Raw genomic sequence first — 27,645 nt, 5'->3', positions numbered from 1 at the left:
TGAAGAAGTGGCTGCCACTGTTCCTGGCAGGGATTTTTGTAGACTGTGTCTCCTTAAGGTCGTTGGTTTTTGGAGGCTCAGCCCGCATGGAGGCTGCATCTTAGGAGACAGTCACCTCGTGCTGCAGGCGGGCCTGGCACCCTCTTTGTTCTAAAAGGGGTGGTGCATTCCCTCTTCCATGTGCAGGATGTCTACTCATTAACCATTTTTGAATTAAGTTTTTTTCCTGTTGCTGGAACACTAGATTATCTGGGCACTTGGCCTTCTCTTCCTGTGTGAAATAAATTGCCAACTCTGAAGGTCTTCGTTTTCAAGGGCACACACCAAATTGTCGATACCTGACTTCAAGGAGTAGTTTGAGTGTTGACTGACTTCTCCAAACCTTCAGACAGAAATAAGGTGTATTCCTTTCTGGGAAGAGTCATATAAAACATTGCACCAGCAACACGCTCTGCCGTGGCCCGGAGGCGATTCTCAGTCTGAGCAAGCCAGGCGGCTGGGCGACCGTGTTGCATTTTGAGAAATGATAGACTCTGATTCCATTAATCTTTATTATTTTTACTGTTTAAAGTTGATTCTTTTAAATTTTGCTGTTCACAACCCAAATATGAAAGCACAGTGGTGGCTTCTTTATAGTTATTTTTTAAGAGAGAGAGATCTGGTCTAGTTAATCCGGGTTTTATTTTAGGATGGAAGATTATTTAAAGACTTGCACACTTCCAGGAAATGAACGCAAATTTTACTCGCCAAAATTGTAACAAGAGGAGGTGTGTTTATTGGCTTTTCTTGAAGGCTTTGACTTTTTGGTTTTGCTTGCTGCTTTGTTTCTTAGGATGTAGAGATAGACATTGAACTAGCTCCTGGGGATCAGACCAGCACACCCAAAACCAAAGAACTTTCAGAAAAGGACATTGGAAACCAGCTGCACATGCTAACCAACAGGCACGACAAGTTTCTGGACACCCTCCGAGAGGTGAAGGTCTGTATGCAGCTTGGAAAGGATTCATTGCTTTCCTCCCATGGATGGTTGAAAGCCTAAATCAGGATCATTCCACAGCAGTGTAACTTTTTCTTTTCTTTCCTTTTTCTTTTTGAGATGAGATGTTGCTCTGTCACCCAGCCTGGAGTGTAGTGGCACAGTCACACCTCACTGTGGCCTCAGTCTCCAGGGCTCAATCGATCCTCCCACCTCAGCCTCCCAGGTAGCTGGGACCACAGACATGAGCTGCCACGCCCAGCTAATTTGTTAATTTCTTAGTAGACACAGGGTCTTGATATGCTGCTCAGACTGGTCTTGGACTCCTGGACTCAAGTGATCCACCCAACTTGGCCTCCCAAAATGCTGGGATTACAGGCGTGAACCAGAGATTTGGGAGTGTCACAGTGTCTTATAGGAGAAAATAGGAAAAAAATTAATTTCTCCACCACCATCTCTTAAAAGAAACAGTAACACTGTGTACAAGAAATGTGTGAGGAGACATAATAATGTTGGATTATTTTTTAATTGCACTAAAAGAGGAGAAAATGAGAAATTAATTTGCTAAATCAAGCCCACTTTGTGGAGTGGGGGCCTCCAGGTGCGTTTGTGTTTGAAATCTAGCCAGGTAGAGACTCTCTGGCTTCTGCAAACTCTCAGGGAAATAACGGGTCTGACTGGTTTTACGTCATGACTGTGAAGGACTGGTTGAAGCGCCACGTACCAGGTTACTTTTGATAAGGAGGTGTTTTTCTGTTCTTTCAAGAGCTGGGTGGTTATTCTAATTATTCTGTTCATATCAGGAGCTAGGTGGGAAAAAAGCATGAACTACTTCTCACAAGTGATTTTTACATTAGAATCTTTTGGTGACCTGTGCTGAACTTGTGCGTGGGATCAGTCTTTGAACTTGTACCTGAGTGACACCAGTGTCATCTTGGATAAGCACCCATCTTGCTTTTCTGTGATATAGAGCGGGAAGCAGAGCAGCCTGATAGATGTGAGTGATAGCTCTCATGTCATGGGCCAGGTACTTCTTTTGTTTGTTTGTTTCAGACAGGGTCTCACTCTATTGCTCAGGCTGGAGTGCAGTGGCACGATCTCCGCTCACAGCAACCTCCGTCTTCCAGGTTCTAGCAGTTCTCCTGCCTAAGCCTCCCGAGTAGCTGGGATTGCAGGTGCCTGCCACCACACCTGGCCAATTTTTATATTTTTAGTAGAGACAGGGTTTCACCATGTTGGCCAGGCTGATCTTGAACTCCTGACCTCAGGTGATCTGCCTACCTCAGCCTCCCAAAGTGCTGGGATTACAGGCACCTTAATAGACCCCTGTCCCTACTGCTGCCACCACCAGAAAAAAGGGCTGTAAGTACATGTCCTGAAGCCCAAAGGCTGCCTTTGGCTGATGGTCACCATGACACATCACCTCGTCGTCAGCTGCCTGCGCCTCAGTTTTATCCTCAGCGCCTGGTGGGAGTGCCATCAGGAGAGGAGGTTCCAGCAGTACATCATGTGAGGGGTAGGGATATTTGGTTTTACTCATTAAGATTTTTGTCTTGGTTGAATTGGTCACCGCTGTACACCTCCACGTCCTCTGTGGGGCTGTGGCTGCTCTCTGGATGGTGGCTGGGTTAGACCAGATGTGGCTGAGAATCTTGGCAAATTTCACGGAGAATCTTGCCTGCAGGTGTCCCCATGGTCTTCTCTTAATCTGAGGCTTCATAGCCTGAGTCTCAGGGCCCATCTGTGTCACTCTTTGTAAGAGGATTGCTCAGGCCAGAGCTGCAGATGTCGTCAGCCATACTGTGCCTAGGTGTGTGTCACAGAGGAGACCCTCGAACTCAGTGCCCAGCACAGGTGGGCACACCATTGCCCCTGAGCCCCGTGTGCCACCCGCTTGCTGCATGTCCTTGGGCCGCTCTGACAGGGTATGCCCACCTCTTAGCAGGGTGTGGCTCTCAGGGTACTTGGGTGTGACTTAATTCTTCCCTTCTCCTTGGGTTCTTCTGTGTCCTATTTTCCTCTTTCACCTTTTACATTTGATCTCATTTCGTCGTTTCAGCATCTTTTTACTGAGAGCCTGCTCTGTGTCAGGTGATGTTCTGGACGCTGGAAACACAGTGGTAGCTGTTCCTCAGCAGGTTGTACGCTCTAGTGAGGGGAAATAATGAACAGAAAGAAGTGCTAATCCCTCAGGAGGCGAGATGGGTGCCGGGGTGAAGCAGCCAGGGCTGGCGGGGATTGGAGAGGGTGGTGGTGTGTTATTTCATCTTCTCTGTATTTATGGGAGTTGAGATTTTTCATGGAGCAAGATGGGGTTATAAATCGTTGTGTTTGTTATTTCCGCCCTGACGTTTTCCTTCCTGGAGCTCCTCTACTTTGTGAAGTGGTCAGGTGCCACTGGCTCTTCTTGGACTCTTGGATTCTAAATCTGGAGAGGGTGGTCCTCACCCCAGGCCCACAGGCTCGTTCTCCACCTCATTTCCCGGTCTGGCCATTGTTCCCTGTGAGAAGCCTGTGGAGGCAGCAACCCCTCATTGGGCTCTTTTGACGCTGTGAGAACCACGGGGTCCTCACCCCTGCACCTCTTTGGGACGGTGTGTACATCAGAACAAGCTGTGGACTTGGGGAGCAGGAGCCGATTGTAATCCTGAGACACAATCCTGAACGCTGTAATCCTGAACGCTGTAATCCTAAATGTTGAAATCCCTAAAGATCAAAATTTCTAACCTCTGAAATCCCGAAAATATAATGCTAGAAAAAATAATTTAAAAATGCTTTAAAACATACACAGACACACCCCAAATAACACTTTACTAGGTAGGTTTCCAGGCATTCCTTAGTCAAGTGGACTCCATAAACATGGCACCCATAGGCATCTCCTTAAACCATGCAGACAGTAGCAGGTCATAGTTCTGACCTGATGCAGCTGTCCTATGATGATGATTTTCAGGAATTTTGACCTTTGAGGATTTCAACACTCGGGGTTAGGGTGTTTAGGATTGTGTTTTGGGATTCTGATCCAAACCCCCACAGCTGGAGTTGAGCAGCTCTATCAGCAGGTCAGTGACCTCACTGGGCCCTTTGGTTCTCCCCAGCTCTTGGCCTCTGCTAAGTTGACGTGGAGCTGAGAGCCCCCGACAGGCTGGTCAGGGTGAAGTGTGTGACCATGTGAGGGGAACTGTACTCACTTCATCACAGCCCTCCTCACAGGGCAGCCTGATGCCAGATACTTGGGAGCATTCTTTATCTAGATGTTTTCACCCATTTTCCTTGAACGGTTTGTATCCTTGGTGTCTCTTTTTAGTAGAAACATTTAATGTGCCTGTGGTTTCCCCTCTTGGGTTTGCTGTAGGAGAGATGAATGCCTAATCACGTCCCTGGCACTGTGCCTCCTGGGGCAGCAGGGACTGTGTAGCTGTCAGCATGTGCCCCAGCCCCTGGCGCTACTGCCTGATGCCATGTAGGGTGTCTCCTGTGGGCCAGAGCAGCCTCAGGCAGACTAGAAACCTGGCTGTTAATAAGGAATGTTGGCAGCTAATTCAGATCAGATCTTCAAAAACAACAGGCCTGGGACAAGATAAACACATCTGTGGATTTGCTGTCCATTCCATTCTCTTATGTTCTGTTTCAGTCTGTCTCAGTCATTTTCTCCTGCCTCTTGTCTGCTGCCAATTGCAGAGACTGAACTTTGAGTTCCTGATTTGTTCTTCAGAATAATACCTGTTGGCAAATAGTTTATGTCATATACTGTGTGTTTTCACTTTCCTGTTTTCAGTGACCTGGGCCTTGGTGACATCTGTGTCCCTGTGAGTTACTCCTTCAGTCTTGTCAGTGTTTTTGTCCTTCTTGGATATGATGGGATCAGTAGTGTTAGGAAACCCCCTTAAAAACTAAGGACAAATGCAGGCGCCATTGCTGAGTCCCTTGGGATGCCTGGGCTTGGCTGCTAAGTGCGTGTGGCCTTCCACCACTCGGGATCCGTGGGCTTTACTCCAACATGGCATTTTCTTAGATCTCTGAAACTTTGGAAGTGGAGGAGCGTCTAATAATGTATGAGATGGATCATGGGTGTCTTCTGAGCATGGGTGTGCGAGACACCCGCAGCCCGTGGCCATCTCAGCCTGTTCTTGTCTTTCTGTTCATAGACTGGAGCGCTGCTCAGCGCTTTCGTTCAGCTGTGCCACATTTCCACGACACTGGCAGAGAAGACGTGGGTCCAGCTTTTCCCCAGATTGTGGAAGATCCTCTCTGACAGACAGCAGCATGTGAGTGTATCTTTAAAATCCTGTTTTGGAAAATTGTAGTTTTAGCTTTTAATAAGTATTTGTAAAAAAAAAAAAAAAACAGTCTTGAACAAGTTTCAGAGAACGCGGAAACCGCTGGCTGTCACTCAAGAGCGAATTAGGAAAGGTATTCTCAGATGCATCGAGAAAGACAGCAGGACTTGCCAGTTTTCAAATGAAGGCCTAAATGACATGCGCTTTGGTTTCAGGCACTCGCGGGTGAGATAAGTCCGTTCCTGTGCAGCGGCAGTCACCAGGTGCAGCGTGACTGCCAGCCCAGCGCGCTGAACTGCTTTGTGGAAGCCATGTCCCAGTGCGTGCCGCCAATCCCCATCCGACCCTGCGTCCTGAAGTACCTGGGGAAAACACACAACCTGTGGTTCCGGTCCACGCTCATGCTGGAGCACCAGGCTTTTGAAAAGGGTCTGAGTCTTCAGATTAAGCCAAAGCAAACAACGGAGTTTTATGAGCAGGAGAGCATCACCCCACCGCAGCAGGTGAGGGTGCGCCTCAGTCTGTTAATTACCTCTTCCCTGCTAGTGACTCCATACTTTAAATACTGCTTCCAAATGATTTCAAATGACAACACAGTGAAACTGCATATTTAGAGGGGGAGAAAAAGTCCCTGTCCTGAGCACTCAGGACCCTTGCTTTGTGTTTTCAGGAGATACTGGATTCCCTTGCGGAGCTTTACTCCCTGTTACAAGAGGAAGATATGTGGGCTGGTCTGTGGCAGAAGCGGTGCAAGTACTCGGAGACGGCGACCGCAATTGCTTACGAGCAGCATGGGTTCTTTGAGCAGGTAAACCTCAGACCACTGACGGTCTTGGGTGTGTAATGAGAGGTCATTTATAACGGTTCTTTAATAAAATGGCCTCAAGTCGGAGTTCACGTTCTCTTTTTTTGAGATGGAGTCTTGCTCTGTCGCCCAGGCTGGAGTTCAGTGGTACAATCTCAGCTCACTGCAACCTCCACCTCACTGCAACCTCCACCTCACAGGTTCAAGAGATTCTCCTGCCTCAGCCTCCCAAGTAGCTGGGATTATAGGCGCCCACCACCATGCCCGGCTAATTTTTGTATTTTTAGTAGAGACGGGGTTTCACCATGTTGGCCGTGCTGGTCTCGAACTCCTGACCTCAGGCGATCCGCCCACCTAAGCCTCCCAAAGTGCTAGGATTACAGGTATGAGCCACCACGCCTGGCCCAGAGTTCACATTTAAATACATTTTAAAGCATTTCAGTCCCGCACGTAAAGGCCCTGTGACTGAAGTCTGCATTTAAGGGACGCCTACGTGTATGACACGAGCTAAAGCACAGTCCTAAGAAGTCCTTTGCATTTGATGCCAACATGGATGCTTTTTCTCTCCCATTGTTGGTTCTGTTGGAAGCGATAGGTTTTGTTTTTGCTTAAGTTTTACTCCCCGTGTCTGCCCTTCAGTGTGGCGCGGGCCACTGTTTCAGGGTGCGATTCCTAGCACTGTGTAGGGTGCTGTGCCGTGGAAGCTCCAGAAGCAGATGTGGCCTTGTGGCTCCTGCTCCGATCACTAAAGGATGGAGAAATTAATCCCAAGTCTGGACAGCCTCCCCTTCTTCCATTCTGTTCAGGGAATCCCACCCTCTTCTGTCTCTGAACAGAGAGCTGTGGGTGTTTAGTGCTCCTGGAGAAGAGCTCCATGTGCTCCCAGGTGTGTGATTCAGCCTGCTCTCGACAACTGGGCCCTGGCAGTGAAAAGGTTGTGTTCTTAGCCAGGTGCAGCCATGCACCTGTAGCCCAGCCACTCAGGGAGGCTGAGGCAGGAGGGTCCCTTAAGCCCAGGAATTAGGAGTTTGAGTCCAGCTTTGGCAACATAGCAAAACCTCATCTCAAAAAAGTTCTCTAAGTTTTAAATTTAAAAAGAAAGAAAAGGTGTGTTTCTAGTTAAACAGTGGTTTAAAAGCATTAACTTTTTTTTAGGCACAAGAGTCCTATGAAAAGGCAATGGATAAAGCCAAAAAAGAACATGAGAGGAGTAATGCCTCCCCTGCTATTTTCCCCGAATACCAGCTCTGGGAAGACCACTGGATTCGGTAAGCCGAACACAGTGCTTGACGTGTACATGAATCAGTTGAGGGAACCGGGGAAAAATACCTGACTTTTTCTTGTAATGAGTGTTTTTTAAAGAGAGCTTTGCTACTTTGTGGCCTTGTAAAGAACAAACAGAAACCCAAGACCAGCATTTAAAGCCTTGAGTAATTAAACAGGTCGACTGGAGAAGCAGTAAACTGTCCCTGGCTCCAGTGCTCTGGGCCCTCTGCTGAATAGCAGGTGGTTTGTGGCATCCAGGGTGGGCAGGGGCTCACCCCGCAACGGAACACACCTCCGTGTCCTGCAGAAGTCCACTCTTGCTGTGCTGTTCTTCTGTAGAATGGAAATTTGCCATAAAACGCTATACCTGCCTCTGTGAATGCCTGAGTGTGCTGGTGACTGAGCTTTTGCTCTTGGACATGTGGTCTTGCAGATGCTCCAAGGAGTTGAACCAGTGGGAAGCCCTGACGGAGTACGGCCAGTCCAAAGGCCACATCAACCCCTACCTCGTCCTGGAGTGCGCCTGGCGGGTGTCCAACTGGACTGCCATGAAGGAGGCGCTGGTGCAGGTGAGACGCCCCGGGGGCATCCCCGCAGCTGCCTGGGTCCCTTTTCCTGCAGCTGCAGGGGTCTCTTGGGAGATTTCCTGTAGAACAAGCATTTTGGCAGTGGAAAGATAGCTTTTGGGAAAGAAAGGTTCCTTTTGATTGCCTCAATCTAACACCTTTCCTGAATTTGAGTAATGTCACTTTTTTACAAAATGAGAAATTGAAGATTAGAAATAGTTACAAACTATTAACTAGAGGATGGAATCGAGCCCTGATGTTGACTTCTGGTTTGGGACCTGGGAAATGACTCATTGGATGCAGGGAGTTTGTGTTCCTTTGGGAAATAACCAGTCATTTATGTCAGTAAAAATACATTCTTCCCTCAGTATCCAGGACCCCCCCGCAGACACCAAAATCCATGGACACTCAAGTCCCTGATATAAAATGGTGTAGTATTTGCATGTAATCTCTGCGCAGCTGCCTGGGTTCCTTAAATCCTGTCTAGGTTATTTACAGTACCTAATACGATGTAATTGCTACATTCACAGTTGTTTTGTTACACTGTAGTTTTTAGGGAATGACAAGAAAAAGCTCTGCACATGCTTAATACAGATGCAATTTTTTTTCCCCGAATATTTTCTATCCACAGTTGGTCGAATCCACACATATGGAGGACCAGTTGTATATATTTTGCTGTCAGAATGCATTTACGATTGCTTATTCTTTCTTTATTCTGACAGAACATAAAACTGAATAAGTATTTGTAGCTCACCTTAATGTTCCCTTCTTTCTCCTTCCCAAAGTTTCCCTTAGCTGGATATATGCAGCGTCACACCATCCTGAGGTCTCACAGATGCGTTTCTTCTTTCATAGATTCTTGTCATTTTATAAAAATTGTAAGTTACTCACTGCTTAGGAAAAAACTCAAATATGTGAGTAAACATCCAGGGTAATCTGCACTAAATTCAACTAGTCTTGAAAAGGATTCAGCAAATTACTTTTGTCTTTGTTTCTGTGCTTCCTAGGGTAGTTGCTTGGTTTGATTTAGTAAGGGGTTTAGCTTTTTTCCAGTGGGGAAAATAGAAGAGACACCGTTGTTCTTAGTGTAACTGAGGGTAGGTGTTGTAATTGGCAAAAATCTATCTCACCTGGTGTTGGAGTCCAGCCCCTGTGATGTTGGTGCCAGCGTGGCGGGTAATGTTGGAAGCTGCTGTAGTCTTCTTTGCCTTCCTGAATTTCTTCATCGGTGGGTTATTGAGAACTGAGAGGCATCATGAACGTGAAAGGTCTGTGGAAGAGTAAGATGTCAAAAACAAGCCACGGTGTCATATAATTGCGGGGTGGTGTCATTATTACCATTATTGCATGTAGTCCTTGGGACAGATACCATCATGGCGCTAACTTTTGTTGCTTTTTTTATTTTTATTTATTTATTTTTTTGTGACAGAGTCTTGCTCTGTCGCCCAGGCTGGAGTACAGTGGCGCGATCTCGGCTCACTACAAGCTCCGCCTCCCGGGTTCACGCCATTCTCCTGCCGCAGCCTCCCAAGTAGCTGGGATTACAGGCGCCCACCACCATGCCTGGCAAGTTTTTTGTATTTTTTTAGTAGAGACGGGGTTTCACCACGTTAGCCAGGATGGTCTCGATCTCCGGACCTTGTGATCCGCCCGCCTCGGCCTCCCAAAGTGCTGGGATTACAGGTGTGAGCCATCGCGCCTGGCCAATGTGTGTAGCTTTTATTGTTACTTTCCAAAGAGGAATGTTTATTCATCTTGCTACAGCGATTCCTGTAAACATCCATCACAGAGATGTCCTTCCATCTTTCTTATCACAAAGATATTATGTTTGGAAACTTTCATGAAAAAAAATTTTTTAATATTTTTAAATGCTTGGTAAGAGATTAACAAAACGTGAGACGTTCCAGTACTTTCTTCAGAAGGTAGTGGGCAAAAAAAAGGGCCTTCCGGGCAGAAAGGAACACGTGGTCTCCACCTGGGCTGAGGAGCGGTTGGCCCAGGTTCATCCGCTGCTCCACTGAACTGACGCTGGAGTGTGGGAAATCTGGGGAACATTTTATAGTAGACGAAAAAGTGTGGCTTTAAAATGACAGTAAAATTTGCACATATTCCCTCATGTTCATGTAAACCTGAATTAATACCTATACTGTTTAATTTCCCAGGATAACCTTATGAATTGGAAGCAATTCAAAATTACACTCATGTGGCCAGGCGTGGTGGCTCACGCCTGTGATCCCAACACTTTGGGAGGCCAAGGCAGGCAGATCACTTGAGCCCAGGAGTTTGAGACCAGCCTGGGTAACATAGGAAGACCCCTGTCTCTACAAAAAATAAACAAAAATTAACCTGGTGTGATGGTACATGCCTGTAGTTCCAGCTGCTTGGGAGACTGAGGCAGGAGGATCACTTGAGCCCTGGAGCGGCTGTAGTGAGCTATGAGCATGACATTGCACTCTAGCCTGGATGACAGAGTGGGACCCTGTCTCAAAAAAAAGTAAAATTACACTGATATTTATCATACTGGAGATTAATATATATTTAACAGTTTAAAATGTGGTGACTGGCCAGGCTCGGTGGCTCATCCCTGTAATCCCAGCACTTTGGGAGGCCACGGCAGCGGATCACCTGAGGTCAGGAGTTCGAGACCAGCCCGACCAACATGGTGAAACCCATCTCTACTAAAAGCACAAAAAATTAGCGGGGCATGGTGGCACACGCCTGTAATCCCAGCTGCTCGGGAGGCTGAGGCAGGAGAATAGCTTGAACCTGGGATGCGGAGGTTTCAGTGAGCCGAGGTTGCACCACTGCACTCCAGCCTGGGCAACAGAGCAAGATTCTGTCTCAAAAAAAAAAAAATGCCGGCTACGCAGAGTGTGTGATTTTTCATCTGATCTGTCATAACAGCATTGATCAGTCTCTCTTCTTTGGAACAACTAATGACCTTAAAGCCAGGAGCCTGTGGTGTGCTTTCATAGCTGGAGAGATTGGCCGCTCACGGAATTTAGAAAGGGAGAGTATCCAGGAAAGACTATAAATGCATGACTTCTCTATTTATAGCCTAATTTCTGTTTATTGCCTTGCATAACTAGTGGCAAAAAAAAAAAGTGATTTTTTTTCCTGTTTGACCCTTTACACTGAGGGAAAGAAGGCCCCTCACTTCCTCTGTCGCGTTCTTTCACTGTCAGGTGGAAGTGAGCTGTCCGAAGGAGATGGCCTGGAAGGTGAACATGTACCGCGGATACCTGGCCATCTGCCACCCCGAGGAACAGCAGCTCAGCTTCATCGAGCGCCTGGTGGAGATGGCCAGCAGCCTGGCCATCCGTGAGTGGCGGCGGCTGCCCCATGTGGTGTCCCACGTGCACACGCCTCTCCTGCAGGTGCGTGCGGCACCCCAACACGAGCACGGGCCTGTGGCCAGGTGCAGCCAAGCACCGGTGTCCAGGCTTAGTCTGCAGACTGTGCTGGATGGCAGGGATGAAACTCCTTCCCCTTGTCTTGTCCTCTCCCACTTAACACTCATCCTCATGAAAGGAAGGCCACAGTTAAAACGTTGAGGAAAAATGTTAGAGCTTCTGCGGGATTGAAGACATCCTCACCAGTGATTCTGGTTTCAAATTTTGCCTGAGGGACTGTTTTCAGTACCCACTCTGCCACCCTCAGTTATAGACCCTGTTGCTCTGTTTTCAGCAAGCTTTTGGCGGGAGCTGTGGGGACAGGGTTAGGAAATGCTTTCCAAAATCTGAATGTAATGAGTTAAACTTGAAATATAAACAGAAAGCACAGATTCTTCTAGGCAACTTAAAAAATTACTGTCAACCAAGATACAGAGTACTGAACTAGGTGCTATGTTTAGGAGATTAAAAAACATTTTAAAACAATAGATTCTGCCTCAAAGGTGCATTGAACCGGAGACAGCAGGCATAGCCGTAGAAGCAAATTTACAGCTGGAGGGAGACTGATTCAGAGCCATGCCAATCAGACAGAAAATCAGGATAACAAAGATCAAGAGAAGGGAGATAATCGTGTGTGCCATAGAAACCAGGGACAGAATTTGGATAGGCTGAGGATTGTGGCCAGGGCCTTCCAGGTGAGAAGGTGGCATCAGAAGTTTGGTGCCAACAGTGCATCTGGAATTTAAGGGTAGTCAACCTCCCGGTCTTGTAGGGCGGTGACTTAAAACGTGTTTACATTTCATGCGTCCAAAGAGGTCAGGAGAACCACGTTTGCAGGTGTTTAGTATGGCTGTGGGGTTTAGCAGGCACGTTGAGAAAAGGCACGTCTGCAGCGAGGATACCAGGCTATCCCGACCTCAGGCGTTGCTGGACAAAGGGCTGGGCAGGGAGGGTGGCAAAGGGCATGGACAGCAGGAAGAGGAGTTTTGAGGACTGCCCATTAGCGAGGTTTGGTGTCTGTACCATCGTTCTCCCAGTATCCTGTCTCTCAGGAGCCACAGGCTGAGGTTTTAAAATTGGAGATGCCATAAGGAAAGTAGCGTTTGGGGTGAACAGGAAATGAAATGTGGATCTCAGGTGTCTGTGTGTAAACGAGAGTGCTTCCTTTGGTAATCGCACCATAAGATCTTTGCGATAATCAGGCCGCCAATGGACTCTGGTGTGTTTTTCCCGATTGATCTTTGCTAACATTTACTATGGAATCTCTTATGCTGGTCCCATCAGGCAGCCCAGCAAATCATTGAACTCCAGGAAGCTGCACAGATCAACGCAGGCTTACAGCCGACCAACCTGGGGAGGAACAACAGCCTGCACGACATGAAGACGGTGGTGAAGACCTGGAGGAACCGGCTGCCCATCGTGTCTGACGACTTGTCCCACTGGAGCAGCATCTTCATGTGGAGGCAGCATCATTACCAGGGTAAACCGACCTGGTCCGGCATGCATTCATCATGTAATTTTCCAGACGCCCCACGGTTCTGGTTTCGTCTCTGTGTTTTGGCTTGTTTTTTTTCCCTCAGGTTTTCTATTTTTGGGTAGGGATGACAGGTCGGGGTGGTAATGGTGTGGGGAAAGATGAAGGTGGTAGAAGAAGTAAAGTTTTGTTTTTTGTTTCTGCACCTGTTACATTTTTCTACTTGGGGCAGAATCGTGCAGACGGGGGGTGATCAATGCTCTGAGCCATGGCACTCTGCGTTGAAGCTCCCATCCCGGGACAAGCTGTGCTCAGGTGGCTCTGTGTGGCCTTTGCTGGTTTTCCTGGTCCCCCTCTTATCCCCTAAACCTGTCAGGCGTCCACGTGTTTAGAGCAGCCTTTGTCATTTTATGATTTGGTTAGCCAAGATGGTAACACTCGACTCAAGAATTAGCACCTTTTAGAAGTTGCTTATGGCATAAAATACAAAGTAACGAGGGTTTAGTCACACAGCTCCCCATTTTCATAAGCCATGTGTGTGTGTGTTTCATTTTTTATTTAAGCCTTGTTGTGAAGTGCTTTGAAAGAGGATCTGTGTGGTCTGATGATTCCTTTCTTTGCCCTCTAGCGATTGTAACTGCCTATGAGAATAGCTCTCAGCATGATCCCAGTTCAAATAACGCTATGCTTGGGGTTCACGCATCAGCTTCAGCAATCATCCAGTACGGAAAAATCGCCCGGAAACAAGGACTGGTCAATGTAGCTCTGGATATATTAAGTCGGATTCATACTATTCCAACTGTTCCTATCGTGGATTGCTTCCAGAAGATTAGACAGCAAGTTAAATGCTACCTCCAGCTGGCAGGCGTCATGGGCAAAAACGAGTGCATGCAGGTGCGGACAGGATGCTTGAAGAATGAGGCCGGGTAGAGAATGAGGCCGGGTGGGGAATGAGGCCAGGTGGGGACTCTTGGTTCAGAATATAAGGAAGGCGGATTCGAACTCTCTATAAATACAGCCTCAGTAAGGGGAAAACAGTCCTTCCAAAACACAAAAGGGAAAGGAAGCTACTTGACTGAATTACAAGACTTACAATCTTGTAAGAATTACAGTCTTGTAAGAATTACAGTCTCTTGTGGTCTCTGTCCTACCATATACTTAGTTAATGTGTTTAAGGAAAGAAAAAAATTTCACACTACAGAATTATGAGGATCTAAGATAGATTTTGACTATGTTCAGAGGAATCTTAAGAACAATGAAACCAACTAGAACTATAAAGCTTTGGAGAAAATAAGACCCCTAAGTATTTAGGATCAAATACTTAAAGTTTAGCATTAGTGATTCAGTTTAAATTCTGAACGTCAATCAGTAAATATTCATGGTAGGCAAATCTGTTGTCAATTTAAAGTACATTGGTCAATGACTCATAGACTTACTGCCTAGATTAGTACTTTATGAAGTTTTCATATTGTTTGGAAATTTCAAGAACTTTTTTTCTGCTCATTTTTTTTGAACAGGGCCTTGAAGTTATTGAATCTACAAATTTAAAATACTTCACAAAAGAGATGACAGCCGAATTTTATGCACTGAAGGGAATGTTCTTGGCTCAGATCAACAAGTACGTATGTTATATTGAAAGAGGATAATAGAAAAAATGCGTCAGATTATTTAAATAGTTATTTATAACCTGAAGCCAATGTGAAGCTCAAGCTAGAAATGGGTATGATTTGGTGACAGTCATTAGATAGGATTTTTTAGGTATTGCACCTCTGCAAAGAGAGTAACTTGGAACAAATCGATAAAAAGCCTATTTAAAAGCATTTCTCAAATGAGCTACTGGATCACAGAACTGATAAAATGGATTCATTTCCCCATTTCCTCAGCCTGCCATTTACAGAGCTGGTTCCTTTTGTGGAGATGATTCTTGCCTTAGACCAGGGGTCAGTAAAGGATGGCCTGGGGGCAACATCCAGCCACTGCCCTGTTTTTGTCAATGAAGTGTTGTTGGAATACATCCCTCCCCACCGATGTTGCCTGTGACTGCTTTCACCCAACTGCAGAGTTGAGGAGTTGTGATAGGAATTGTATGGTCTGCAGCACCTAAACCATTCGCTGTCTGGCCCATCACAGAAAAGGTTGCCAAACCCTGGTTTAGAGAGGTAAATGTCAGAGGAGATTTTGTAAATAGCATGCAAATGAAGTAGACTCACAAGATGCTGCTTGTTGCCTTGTGTAGGCTCCAGTGCCTGCTTTTCACATCTTCAATCTATGGGGCTTGCATGTTTAGCTTATTTTTAAATTAGGAAGCAGCTTTGTCAACATGAAAAGGTTTTATCTTTTTGTGTAATGTTTTAAATTCATATGACAGACACAACCATTCAAAAGTGTACAATTTAGTGGGTTTTAGTATATTTACAGTGTTGCACAACCATCACCACTAGCTAATTCTAGAATATTTCCATCATCCTCAAAGTAAATCCTGAATCTGTTTGCTGTCACTCTCCTTTCTCCCCTCCCCCTTTCTCCTGACAACTGTTAATCTATTTCTGCCTCTATGGATTTGCTTTTCTGAACATTAATATAAATAGAAGCATACACTATGTGGCCTTCTGTGACTGTCTTCTTTCACTTAGTAGGATGTTTTCAAACTTCATCCATGTGCTGTCATGTATCAGTAACCCGTTCCTTTTCATCGCTGAGTAATATTCCACTGGATATCCATACATTTTGTTTGTCCATTCAGCAGTTGATGGACATGTGGGTTGTTTCTACTTTTTAGCTACATGAGTGATGCTGGTGTAAACACTGAATACGTGTCTTTGTGTGAGCATGTTTGAGTTCTCTTGGGTGTATACCTGGGGGCAGAATATCTGGATCATATTGTACTTTTCTGTTTATCTTTTTGAGATATTGTCAATCTTCCACAGTTGGCTGTACCATTTTGCATTCCCACCAGCAGTGTTTAAGGTTTCTAATTTCTTCACATCCTCACCAGCACTTGTTATTTTCTTATTATGTATCTGATTATAGCCATCCTAATGAGTATAAAATATATTTCATTGTGGTTTTGAATTGCATTTTCCTAATGACTGATGACAGTGAGCTTCTTTTCTTGGTTTTTATTGTTGGTTTGGAATTCTTTATATGTCTGGATAAAAGTCTCTTTCAGATATATGATTTCCAAGTATTTTGTCACATTCTGTGGACTGTCTTTTCACTTTTTTGATAGTGTTCTTTAATGTGCAAGTTTTTAATTTTGATGAAGTACAATTTATGTTTTTTTCTTTTGTTGCTCATACTTTTCACATCTTCTAAGAAACCATACTGTAATCCAGGATCAGAAGCATTTATTCTTATGTTTTCTTCTAAGCGTTTTATAGATTTAGTTTTTACGTTTGGGTCTCTGATCCATTTTGAATAATTTTTTTATGTGGTGTGAGTTAGGGGTCCATATTTATTATGCTGCATGTGGATATACTGTTGTCCCAGCACCATTTGCTGAAAAGTCTAGTCTTTCTCCATTGAATGGTCTTGACACCCTTGTCAAAAATCAGTTGAGGCCAGGCCCAGTGGCTCACACCTGTAATCCTAGCACTTTGGGAAGCTGCGGTGGGAGGATCATTTGAGCCCAGGAGTTGGAGACCAGCCTGGACAATATAGTGGAGACCCCCATTTCCAAAACCCGAAAAACAAAAATCAGTTGACCATTTTTTGTGGGCTTATTTCTGGACTCTCACTTCTATTCCATTGATCTATATAGAGTCTCTTATATTTCCATATGAATTTTAGGTTATTTTCATGTATTTCTGCCAAAACAGTTGGAATTACGATAGAGATTGCATTGAATCTGTAGATCAGTTTGTGAGTATTTTGCCAACTTAAGCAAGTTTTCCAGTGTGTAAACACAAGGTGTCTTTCCACGAGTTTAGGTCTTCTTTAGTTTAATTCAACAATGTTTTATAGATTTTAGTGTACAAGTCTTGCACTTACGTTAAATTTATCCCTCAATATTGTCACGTGAATGGAGCCGTTTGCTCCATTTTCACAGTGCTCATTGCTAACATTTGGAAATACCAGGGTTTTGTATATCAGTCTTAGATTTCTCGACCTTGCTGAGTTTATTTGCTCTAATAGCTTTTTGGGGATTCTTCTTTTCTGTATATAGGATCCTGTCAGCTGCAGGCCGGGATGGACTGACACCTTCTATTCCAGCAAAGATGCATTTTCTTTCTTTTTCTTCCCAATTGCCCTGACTAGAACCTTAAGTACCGTGCTGAGTTAAAAAGACAAGATCCTTGTCTTCTTCTTGCTCTTGGGGAAAGCCATTCAGTCTTTCAGCCTTGAGTATGATGTTAGCTGTGGGTGTTTTGTAGATGTCTTTTATAAGCTTGAGGAATTTCCCTTCTGTTCTAAGTTTGCTGGGTATTTTTATCGTGAGAGGATGTTGGATTTTTTTCAAATGGCTTTTTCTCTGTCCTCTGAGATGATTGTGGTTTTTTTTCCTTCATTCTTTTAATGTCATATATCACATTGATTGGTTTTATTTATATTGACTTTTCTGTTTCCCATGTTGAACCACCCTTATTGCTGGGATAAATCCCACTTGGTCATGACAGATAATCCTTTTGATCCACTGCTGGAGTTGGGTTGCTCATTTTTGTTGAGGATGTTTGCATCTGTATCATAAAGCACATGGGTCTAAGGTTCCCTTGCTATGTCTGGTACATTGCTGGTGTCATAGTGAAGCGGTATAACTGCCGTGGAAACAGTTTGATGGTTCCACAAAAAGTAAGCATAGAGTTCCCACGTGACCAGCATTTCCACTCCCTGGTGTACACCCAGAAGTGTTGAAACAAACAGATACCTGTTTGGGAATGTTTGTAGCAGGACTATTTGCAGTAACCAAGATGTGGAGACAACACGAATGAACAGATAAACAAAATGTTTATGGTGTATATATACAATGGAATGTCATTCACTTGTTAAAGAGAATGAAGTACCGACACAGGCTTCAACATGAATAAACCTCGAAAACACTATGCCAGATTCAAAAGATCACATGATGTATGATTCAGTTTATATGAAATGTGCAGAACCGGTCAGTCCACAGAGACAGAAGGCAGACTGCAGGTTCCCAGGGGCTGGAGTGGGAGGGGCTCAGAGTGACCGTTTATGGGGCGGTTGCACAACATTTCGAATGGACCAAGTGCCCTGCAGTGTTCATTTTATACTGGTCAATTTCAGGTTACGTGAAGCTCGCTTCAATTGAAAAGCATATGCATTTCGGTTTTCTGTCTCCTGACAGGTCCGAGGAGGCAAACAAAGCCTTCTCTGCAGCCGTGCAGATGCACGATGTGCTGGTGAAAGCCTGGGCCATGTGGGGCGACTACCTGGAGAACATCTTCGTGAAGGAGCGGCAGCTGCACCTGGGCGTGTCTGCCATCACCTGCTACCTGCACGCCTGCCGGCATCAAAACGAGAGCAAATCGAGGAAATACTTAGCCAAGGTGAGACCGAAAAAATGAGCTTTGACCAGAGGTCATTGGTCGCCTTCAGATGTGGACCGAAATTTAGCTACAATTCACTTATCCATGCCAGGTGTGAGGCATGATTTCATGCCTTAACTCTTAATCCTCATTACTCTTTGAAGCGTCTTTCACAGTCTGTTTTAAAGCTGAGAAAACTGAGGCCTGGACACTCTTAGGGCTCCAGAACTTCCAAGTGGCAAAGCCCCGCCTAGAGCCCGAGTCTAGCACTACCTGTGGGAGCTCACACGGAACAGAGGGCTGAGGAGGGGATGTGGAGCTAGAGCTTCCCTCCTGGACGCCCATTAGGTTGTCATCCCTCCCCTGCAGGGCCGCTGTCAGCACAGCCACAGAGCCGGCATGCTGGGGTGGTTATGGGTTTCTCTCTGCATGGTTCCCCCCGCAGCAGCCCCGTGGGTGTCGCCCGCGTGCTCACTGCACTTGACATTCAGGTTCCTCCTTCATGTGGCTTCCTGTCTTCCCCCAAGAAGCAGACAGATAAAACCCAGAATTAATTCCAGCAGGAAACCCAAGAATAAATTGTTCCCTTTCCTATTGTGTTCATTAAAGGTTTGGATTTTTTAGAATTCCTTGATTTAACGTAAAAATTTGAAATGTACACCAGCACATGGCGGTTAAAGCCGATTACAGAGACAGCTACATGCGCTGCCTCAGTGCCTGACTCCTGGTTGCTTACACCCAGATGTAATTGTTTCCGTCATCCATGGACACCTGGCTGCCAGCCTGTGGCCTCCCTGATGCCAGGGTGATGAGCATCTGAGAGTTTTAGCAAAAGTTCATTGTGTTTGGATGAGATCATGAGTGTGAGTTAATGGGTGGGCAGGCCCCAGGCGTCTGCCTATTGCTGTCTTACGCTTAGTCACTGTTCACTGCTAGCCAGTGGATTAGATCAGTGAGTAATTGTCATTAAAAGGGTGGGCGCGGTGGCTCACGCCTGTAATCCCAGCACTTTGGGAGGCCGAGGTGGGTGGATCACTTGATGTCAGGAGTTTGAGACCAGCCTGGCCAACATGACAAAACCCTATCTCTACTAAAAATACAAAAGTTAGCCAGGCGTGGTGGGTATGCACCTGTAATCCCAGCTACTGGGGAGGCTGAGGCAGGAGAATCGCTTGAACCCGGGAGGTGGAGGTTGCAGTGAGCCAAAATTGCACCACGGCACTCTAGCCTGGGTGACAAAGCAAGACTGTCTCAATAACAAAACAAAAAAACTAAAGAGAAAATCTGTATTTAAATTATAGGTTATATATACTGTAAGATTTATGTTAAGTTTAGCAATAATGTTGGCCCTCTTACAGATAGTTTTTTTACATGGCCAGTAAAGCCGCTCTTTACAGTGTTGTAATGTTGGGGAAAAAGTCTCTTGCTTGAGGGCTTCAGAATTGTCATTCAACTCTAGAATTTCTCCTTCTGTCTCAGGTGCTGTGGCTTTTGAGTTTTGATGATGACAAAAACACTTTGGCAGATGCCGTCGACAAGTACTGCATTGGTGTGCCACCCATCCAGTGGCTGGCCTGGATCCCACAGCTGCTCACCTGCCTGGTCGGCTCGGAGGGAAAGCTGCTCTTGAATCTCATTAGCCAGGTGGGAAGAGCAGAGTGGCCTTGTTCACGTGCACAAAACATTGTGTCTCCATTTTGCGTTCTGTTTTTTCCCAGAAAGTAAATTTGAGTGCTCAAAGTATTAAAAATAAGTTAAAGAGCTGGGAAGATGTAATCATCTAGATATTACTTAATATAAAGCATAATTAAAAGTTATTAAAGAATATATCAGTTGAAATGAAATAGCTGATAAAGCAGTTCAGTGTTCAAATTGTAATTTCTTTTTTTTTTTTTTTTTTTTTTTTTTTTTTTTGAGATGGAGTCTCGCTCTGCCGCCCAGGCTGGAGTGCAGTGGCCGGATCTCAGCTCACTGCAAGCTCCGCCTCCCGGGTTTACGCCATTCTCCTGCCTCAGCCTCCCAAGTAGCTGGGACTACAGGCGCCCGCCACCACGCCCGGCTAGTTTTCTGTATTTTTCAGTAGAGACGGGGTTTCACCGTGTCGGCCAGGATGGTCTCGATCTCCTGACCTCGTGATCCGCCCGTCTTGGCCTCCCAAAGTGCTGGGATTACAGGCTTGAGCCACCGCGCCCGGCCTCAAATTGTAATTTCTTAAATATTTTCCATATATAATGCAAGTAAAATAAAATTGTACTATAATGTACAATTGCCAGTGGATACCCTGAGAATGACAGCAAGCCCTGAATCTGATGGGTAGTTTCCCTCTGATTTTTTGTCATGTGCTGGGAGCTCTTCAGAGCTGCCCTTAAACTAAAACATTCCCGTGATTGTGGCTGTCGTCCTTTTGACAGTTGAACTGCGTCATAAGGAACCCACGGTTTTCGAGGGCAGTGGGGCGGGGCTGGGGAAGCGGACAGGCCAGGGCCCTCTGGAAAGGCTCTCGTAACCATCTCTCGAGAATGGTTCCAGGATGTCCCTCTCCCGTGAAACGATCCAGGCATAGAAGGAGGACCAGAAATGGCATAAGCGTGGCCGCAGTGAGGTTTGGGACACAGCGCCTTCGTGCTTGCTTTTGCAAAATCATGAAGTGCCACAGGAGTCTGCGAAGGTCTTTAAGAAGGAACTGGGCCCGTGCTCTGCCCACCCATTCTCCTGGCTCCTTCCTGCAAGCACCACCTGTGCTGTGTGGGGCCTGAACAATGCCCTGATTTTCGTTGAGGAAGCAGCTGTGTTTTTGAGTCCCGGCATTCTGTGTAGTGCTTACCCTCAGGGTGCAGATCCGACCTACTTGGTCTCATCACTCGTGGAACATCTCAGGTTCAAGAGCAGCTGCCTGTGCCTGTGACAGCTTAGATGTTATTCCTTCCTTCATTTCATGGGCACATTCTGAAGGATCCAAGTGACATGGTACTATCCTGTCAGCCACAAAAGTCCAGTTCAATAAAACGGGAGTTTCTTAACTGAAACGGACATCCCTCCATCCCCTCCCAGCTGCAGTTATGCAGAATAAAGTTATTTGATAATGGAATTAGTTCACAATCCACAGTGAATTATGCCTGACAGAAAGATTAGCTGGTGTTTGTATGTTTTTTTATTTGCTTCAGTGAGATCTGGGGACACGTGTGTTTTGCCCCCCTCAGATTTAGTGCCTGGAAGGAAAGCGTGGTTTCCCTGTCACAGTTCCTGGGTGGAGTTGATGAAATGCATGTGTTGATGTGTCTTGGCTCTTTTAAAGTGAAGTAAACATTTTGCCTGATGTTGAACCTGGCCTTGTGCGTCAGATCAGTGCTGTAGTATTTGCTTTCTTGTTCCAAAGGCAGATCAGACACCTGTTTCTGACTTGACATTGGTTGTTTTCAGTACAAATTATCCAGAGCTCAGTGGAGAGCAGCACTATTTATGATGTCTTGTCTCTGAGCAGGTTGGACGCGTGTATCCCCAGGCGGTCTACTTTCCCATCCGGACCCTATACCTGACCCTGAAAATAGAACAGCGGGAACGCTACAAGAGCGGTATGTCTCGGGTGGGGCCGGCAGGCCAGGCCAGGAAGGGCTTATTCCAGGGGGTGCCCCACATCCAGACAGACCACCGCGGCCACCCCCTGCCCTGCAGCTCACTCCTAGCCATGGCCAGTCTCTCCTCAGTGGGCAGCACTGTAAGGCAGGAAGCAAAGCCTGATCTGAGTAGTCTCTCTTTTGCCAGGATGTAACAGGCGTTCATTTATCCCAGTGATTTGATCTATAGGTAGAGAAAATGTGTGAAATTTTCAGCTTCAGAAAATTGTAAAGTTTACCTTCCTCCAGTAGTAAGTGCATCCCGATACACAGCACAGATGCCAGGTGCCGTGTGTGTGTGTGTGTGTGTGTGTGTGTGTAAGTTATGAGGAGTATCTCCAGCTGTGAGAAGAATCAGCGTTGAAGTCAGTCTTACCAGATGTTGGTGAAATCTCACTCACAGTGTAAGACTTTTAATCCATATTGAATAGCCCTTGTATGCAAAGCAACAACTGATTTGATGGCTTCAGGTACCCTCCAACCACGGTACTTTAACAAGAGGACTGTTCACTGCCCCTTGTTTTCAGTGCTGAATCTCCTAAGGGCCATGGACCGTGCTTGGTTGGCGAGAGGCGGTGGATGAGGGCTGCATGGCACTTTTCAGCTCTAACCTCTGGAGAGTCAGTCTCCCTAGGTGGCTTCATGTCTTGGTCATTTGGAAATTAAGGTTTTTTAGTTTTAAGACTAAGTGTAGAGAGGTGAATTCAGAAAAAAAAATTGTCATTAAGGGCTCTGCAGTGTATCTCACAGGGAAAAATGACCATATTTTTCAAAAGCAGTATTTTGCAATTGGCTTGGCTTTCCAAACCAGTTTCCTATTAACTACTTTTAGATCTCTGAGTTTATAGTAGCAAGGAACGTGTAACATACTGTGAGATAGTTTCCTAAACATTTACGTTTACGATGATCAGACCTAACAGAAACATTAAAAGGAGTGCTCAGGGAACCGTTGTGCGCCCTCACCTGGACTCACCAGGTGGCGTGTTGTCACAGCTGCGTCCTTTGAAACACATACATGGGTTTATTGAATGGATTGAAGCCACGTTGTAGACAACTGCGCTGTCCCTCCCCGCGTCCCTCAGCGCACCTGCGCCTATAACCAAGGCCTTCTCCCACGCGGTCCCTGGGGAAGCGGTCTTGTGAGGATTCACACGCCGGCAGGAACCAGCGCTCCTTTGGCCCATGGGTCCTGCAGCGCTCCGAGCCCTGGCGTCTGTCGGTTTTGCGCTGACACTGGCGTTGTGTGTGTTGCTCTCAGATTCTGGACAGCAGCAGCCAAGTTCAGTGGGTAACCAGTCCCATTCTGCATCAGATCCAGGGCCCATAAGAGCAACAGCACCCATGTGGCGCTGCAGCCGAATCATGCACATGCAGCGAGAGCTCCACCCCACCCTTCTGTCTTCCCTGGAAGGCATCGTCGATCAGATGGTCTGGTTCAGAGAAAATTGGCATGAAGAGGTATTTGGCTCTGATCTTGCACATGATGGCTTCTTGTAGAGGGGACGTGGCATTCTGTATGCTTCTGTGGTTCTCTTCCCTTGAGGTTTAGCTGCCGGTCCTTTTATATATTTGTTGTTGAACTTAACCATGGACCAGGCAAATAGCTATCTCCACACACTAATACAGCCTTAAAGATTCGAAGCAGAAGACATAAAAGAGGGTGGAATTGAGGAAGCTGCTTCTTGCTGTTAAAATGCTGGCTGTGCTCACTTCTCTGAGCTCATTGACCTGAGTGCCACTGTAAACCAGGCGTGAGCAGAAGTAGTGGCGTGAGTAACAGGGTTATAATTTCCAGAGATGGGAAATTGTAGGTATGTGGGGTCTTTTCAGCAGTCAGACCACTTCCTTAATAACATTGGCTTCCGCTGATGACAAAATAGTCTACGCCTCACTGCCCGGATGCTTGCCTGGTTGAGCCCCGGGGCAGCTCCTTACTGCTGTGAAGTCTCATGCGTGCACACAGACACACAGTGGGAACAGTACAGCTGCCTGAAAATACAGAGGTTTTGTGGCTAATTGCAGATGGGTGTATGATCCGAAAAAGTGGGGCTTTTCCGTTTTTGCTTTTTTAATGCTCAGGGCCCTTACTCCCCAAGGTGAAAAGTGCCTGCTCCCATGCAGCACGCACAGGTGTCCCGTTTCTTGCACATGCCGATTTCATGGCTGCCGTGTGTGGGTCCTGCTGGGCGGTGTGGAGATGACCCTGGGCTGGGAGGGCCGCACTCAACAGGCGCTTTTGGCTGCTGGTTCTGGAGTGGAGGGCTGTGTTTGTCAGTTGTCTCTGGCTCTTTTCTACCAGGTTCTCAGGCAGCTCCAACAGGGCCTGGCGAAATGTTACTCCGTGGCGTTTGAGAAAAGTGGAGCGGTGTCCGATGCGAAAATCACCCCCCACACTCTCAATTTTGTCAAGAAGTTGGTGAGCACGTTTGGGGTGGGCCTGGAGAATGTGTCCAACGTCTCGACCATGTTCTCCAGCGCAGCCTCCGAGTCTCTGGCCAGGCGGGCGCAGGCCACTGCACAAGACCCTGTCTTTCAGAAGCTGAAAGGCCAGTTCACGACGGGTAAGTCTCGATTTTCCTTCCCTTCCGTAGGGAGAATTGTGCACGCTGATTTCCTCCGGCTTTAGTGTCGAAGCTGATTAGATTGTTGGTTTTCTGATCACTGCACGGGGCACACTGGTTACACTCTGTTTACGGTGCAGACTTCAGCGTGCATAGCTGTGACCACGTGTTTTTCTCCCTAACGAGGAGTCAAGGTTTGGAGCAGGAGCTGCCAGGATCCAAGACAGGGTAGAAAGTTTCAGGCCACACTGCCCTTCTGCCGTCCTGCCTTCCTGAGACCCTTCCTTCACTTGGTTTGGTGGGAATCAGTGTAGGGTGGGGTGGTGGGAGACAGTGTTAGTGTGAGCCAGTAGGAGACAGAGTCCTGGTGAGCCTGTGCGAGACGGTGCTGGGTGAGCCGGTGAGAGATGGGGTCAGGTGAGCCGCTAGGAGATGGCACCAGGTGGGATGGCGGGAGACGGTGCTAGTGAGCCAGTGGGAGACAGCGTCTGGTGGGCCGGTGGGAGACAGGGTCCGGTGGGCCCATGGAAGACCGGGTCTGGGTGAGCTCGTAGGAGATGGCGCTGGGTGAACCAGTAGGATTTATAGGGGCAGGGCCTGCGGTGACGAGCTAAGTGCAAGCTCACTGTGGATTCTGGGCATCGTGATAGGGAGATGTATTTTCAGTGCTTGTCTGTAGTTCAGGTTAATGCGTTTTCCTAGACTCACAGCTTAACTCCCGGCTCTGCCTCTTATGTTGTGATGTGAGGGAAAGGAGTCCAGTTTCCTTCAGCCCAGGTTTCTTCCTCTGTCAAATAGGGATCCTCACCCCACAGTACCCCCGCCCCCCATCTATACACCCCCGTTCCATCCTTGTGCCCCTGTCCCATCCAAGCACTCCCGTTCCATCACACACACGTCCCATTTACGCACCCACGTCCCGTCCATGCACCCCATCCACTCACCTGTATCCTATCACCTGCATCCCATCACCGCTGTGTCCCATCTACACCTCTGCATCCCATCTACTTACCTTGTCCCATCATACACACCTACATCCCATTTACACAACACGTGTCCCATCATACGCACCCCTGTCCCATCTACACACCCGCGTCCCATCCTCACACCCCGTCCCATCCTCGCACCCCCATCCCGTCCTCGCATTCCCGTCCCGTCCTCGCACCCCCGTCCCGTCCTCGCACCCCCGTCCCATTTACACACCCCCGTCCAGTCCACACACCCCATCCACTCACCTGCGTCCCCTCATCCTCATGTCTCATCTACACACCAACGTCCCATCTACTTACCCTCATCCCATTTACACACGCGTGTCCCCGCGTACGCACTGTGTCCCATCTACACACCCACATCACATCTGCTTACCTGCATCCCATTGTACACACCCGCGTCCACCGCCGTGCACACAGGCACAGCTGCTTCTCGTGCTGTCTGGAACACGTTGCTTCTCACTCCTCATTCAGCCTCCATCCCACTGACCTGCGGGCGCCCCAGCAGAGAAGCGCATGGCAGGCTCTCTTGCCAGGCTCTCACTGAGAGCCCCTGGTCCCAGGATGTGGCTTCGGCTGCCTGAGTAACTCCCCAAGCCTTCACCTCTCGAATGTCAGCACATGAGTGGTTGTTGTGTGAAAACAAGATTTGTCTGGTACAGTTTCCCAGAGGTGAAAGAAACATTGAATCATTCACATTTAAAAGCTTAATTACTGCGTTTTTAAAATTGTAGAACAAATCATTTTAATTTTCATTTCTTATCTTCAGCTTATTCTTTAACTTCAATTTTTATACAAAGTGTCCTGAATGGAAGTCCGTGAAACTATCTGGTTAAAACAAAATACGGGCCTTCAAACCTAAGCTCAGTCACTAGCCCAGGTAAAAAGAAGAGATGCTATTCTGTGACCTTTTTCCTCTTAATAATATGTTATATGCTGAACAATTTAAGAATGTGATTAGTTGCCTTGGTGACAGAATAAATAGCAGCAACTCTGTTCTAATTTTAAGATGATTTTAAATTTTATTTTTAAGATTAAGCATCCTCTGACAGTCCAGAAATACAGTCTTTGCTGACTTTTTGGACACACACCTAAAACAGTTAAAAGTGATTCCTCAATTTTCAATGACAAAGTACGAGAAAAGAGTGTGTTCTTGGTGGGCGCGGTGGCTCACGTCTGTAATCCCAGCACTTTCGGAAGCCAAGGCGGGTGGATCACTTGAAGTCAGGAGTTCAAGACCAGCCTGGCCAACATGGCAAAACCCCATCTCTACTAAAAATACAAAAATGAGCCTGTCATGGTGGTGTACGCCTGTAATCCCAGCTACTCGGAAGGCTTAGGTGGGAGGATCGGTTGAACCTGGGAGACGGAGGTTGCCGTGAGCCAAAATCACGCCGCTGCACTCCAACCTGGGCAACAGAGTGAGACTCTACCTCAAAAAAGAATATATTCTCAAGCTGTGGTTCAGTTTTTCTGTCCTCTTTTCCAAAGAATCTTACTTTACTACCAAGCCACTCACCTAACTATAAGGAAAGACAGTTTTTCAAAAAGGCAACAAAATCCAGAAAAAGGAGTAGGTATCAGTCCAAAATTATCACCCAAAACACTGCTGTTGCAAAAAAGAAAAAAAAATTAGGGTAGGAAGCCAAATTCCCATAGCTTGTTAGAGAAGATCTTCAAAAAAAAAAAAAGAGTTCAGAAAGTTAAGAGTGGAACTACAGTGGTATAGACAGGCTCAAAATGCAGATAATTCAGGAACATTCAGCTTGGAAATATATTAGGCTTTCTCCTAGTCCAGCAGAGGAAATAAAATCATGTGTTGCTGGAATTAATATTAAAATTGTCCCCACACGCAGAAGGTAAAGAAAGAATGTGGAACAAACATAGCAAAGACAAGTCACCATAAGTCTAGGCTCTAGTGCCCGGGAAAATGAAATCGAACTTCAATTCTTCCTGAGTCAGTATCACTAAATTCTAGATTTGACCTGAAACCAGTGGACCACATACACCACTAATAAATATCAAGTGACCCACAGTGTCTGTGGTATTAAAAAAATTTTTTTTTAATTATTGTAAGTTTCTATTCTGAAAAGCAGTAGATCAAAATGACACTGGACCTTCCAGTCGGTCACGAAGTAAATGGCTCCCTCCAAAGAGGACTGACTTGGCAGCAACCTAGCCTGGAAGGAATGTGAGTAGCATGAAGTAAATCAGGCTCTCAGTATAATTTCCATAAGGC

At 46.4% G+C, this 27,645-nt stretch overlaps 1 protein-coding gene across 1 annotated transcript in view; it reads left to right on the top strand.

Moving 5' to 3' along the window:
• The window catches only part of TRRAP (transformation/transcription domain associated protein), a 140,703-nt gene that overhangs the window by 97,891 nt on the left and 15,167 nt on the right, over nt 1-27,645 (top strand). Inside the window, exons 51-65 of the mRNA XM_025379374.1 lie at nt 833-979; nt 5,122-5,241; nt 5,469-5,756; nt 5,924-6,061; nt 7,214-7,326; nt 7,758-7,893; nt 11,076-11,267; nt 12,567-12,795; nt 13,385-13,650; nt 14,274-14,374; nt 18,062-18,263; nt 19,722-19,886; nt 21,724-21,814; nt 23,169-23,314; nt 24,156-24,417. Of these exons, the coding sequence (XP_025235159.1) occupies nt 833-979; nt 5,122-5,241; nt 5,469-5,756; nt 5,924-6,061; nt 7,214-7,326; nt 7,758-7,893; nt 11,076-11,267; nt 12,567-12,795; nt 13,385-13,650; nt 14,274-14,374; nt 18,062-18,263; nt 19,722-19,886; nt 21,724-21,814; nt 23,169-23,314; nt 24,156-24,417 (2,596 nt within the window). The remainder of the gene's footprint in view (nt 1-832; nt 980-5,121; nt 5,242-5,468; nt 5,757-5,923; nt 6,062-7,213; nt 7,327-7,757; nt 7,894-11,075; nt 11,268-12,566; nt 12,796-13,384; nt 13,651-14,273; nt 14,375-18,061; nt 18,264-19,721; nt 19,887-21,723; nt 21,815-23,168; nt 23,315-24,155; nt 24,418-27,645) is intronic.

The sequence above is a fragment of the Theropithecus gelada genome, chromosome 3, assembly GCF_003255815.1.
Source record: "Theropithecus gelada isolate Dixy chromosome 3, Tgel_1.0, whole genome shotgun sequence".
Lineage (NCBI taxonomy): Eukaryota > Metazoa > Chordata > Mammalia > Primates > Cercopithecidae > Theropithecus > Theropithecus gelada.
The sequence above is the reverse complement of the archived record's forward strand: the minus strand, read 5'-3'. Positions and strand labels throughout refer to the sequence as shown.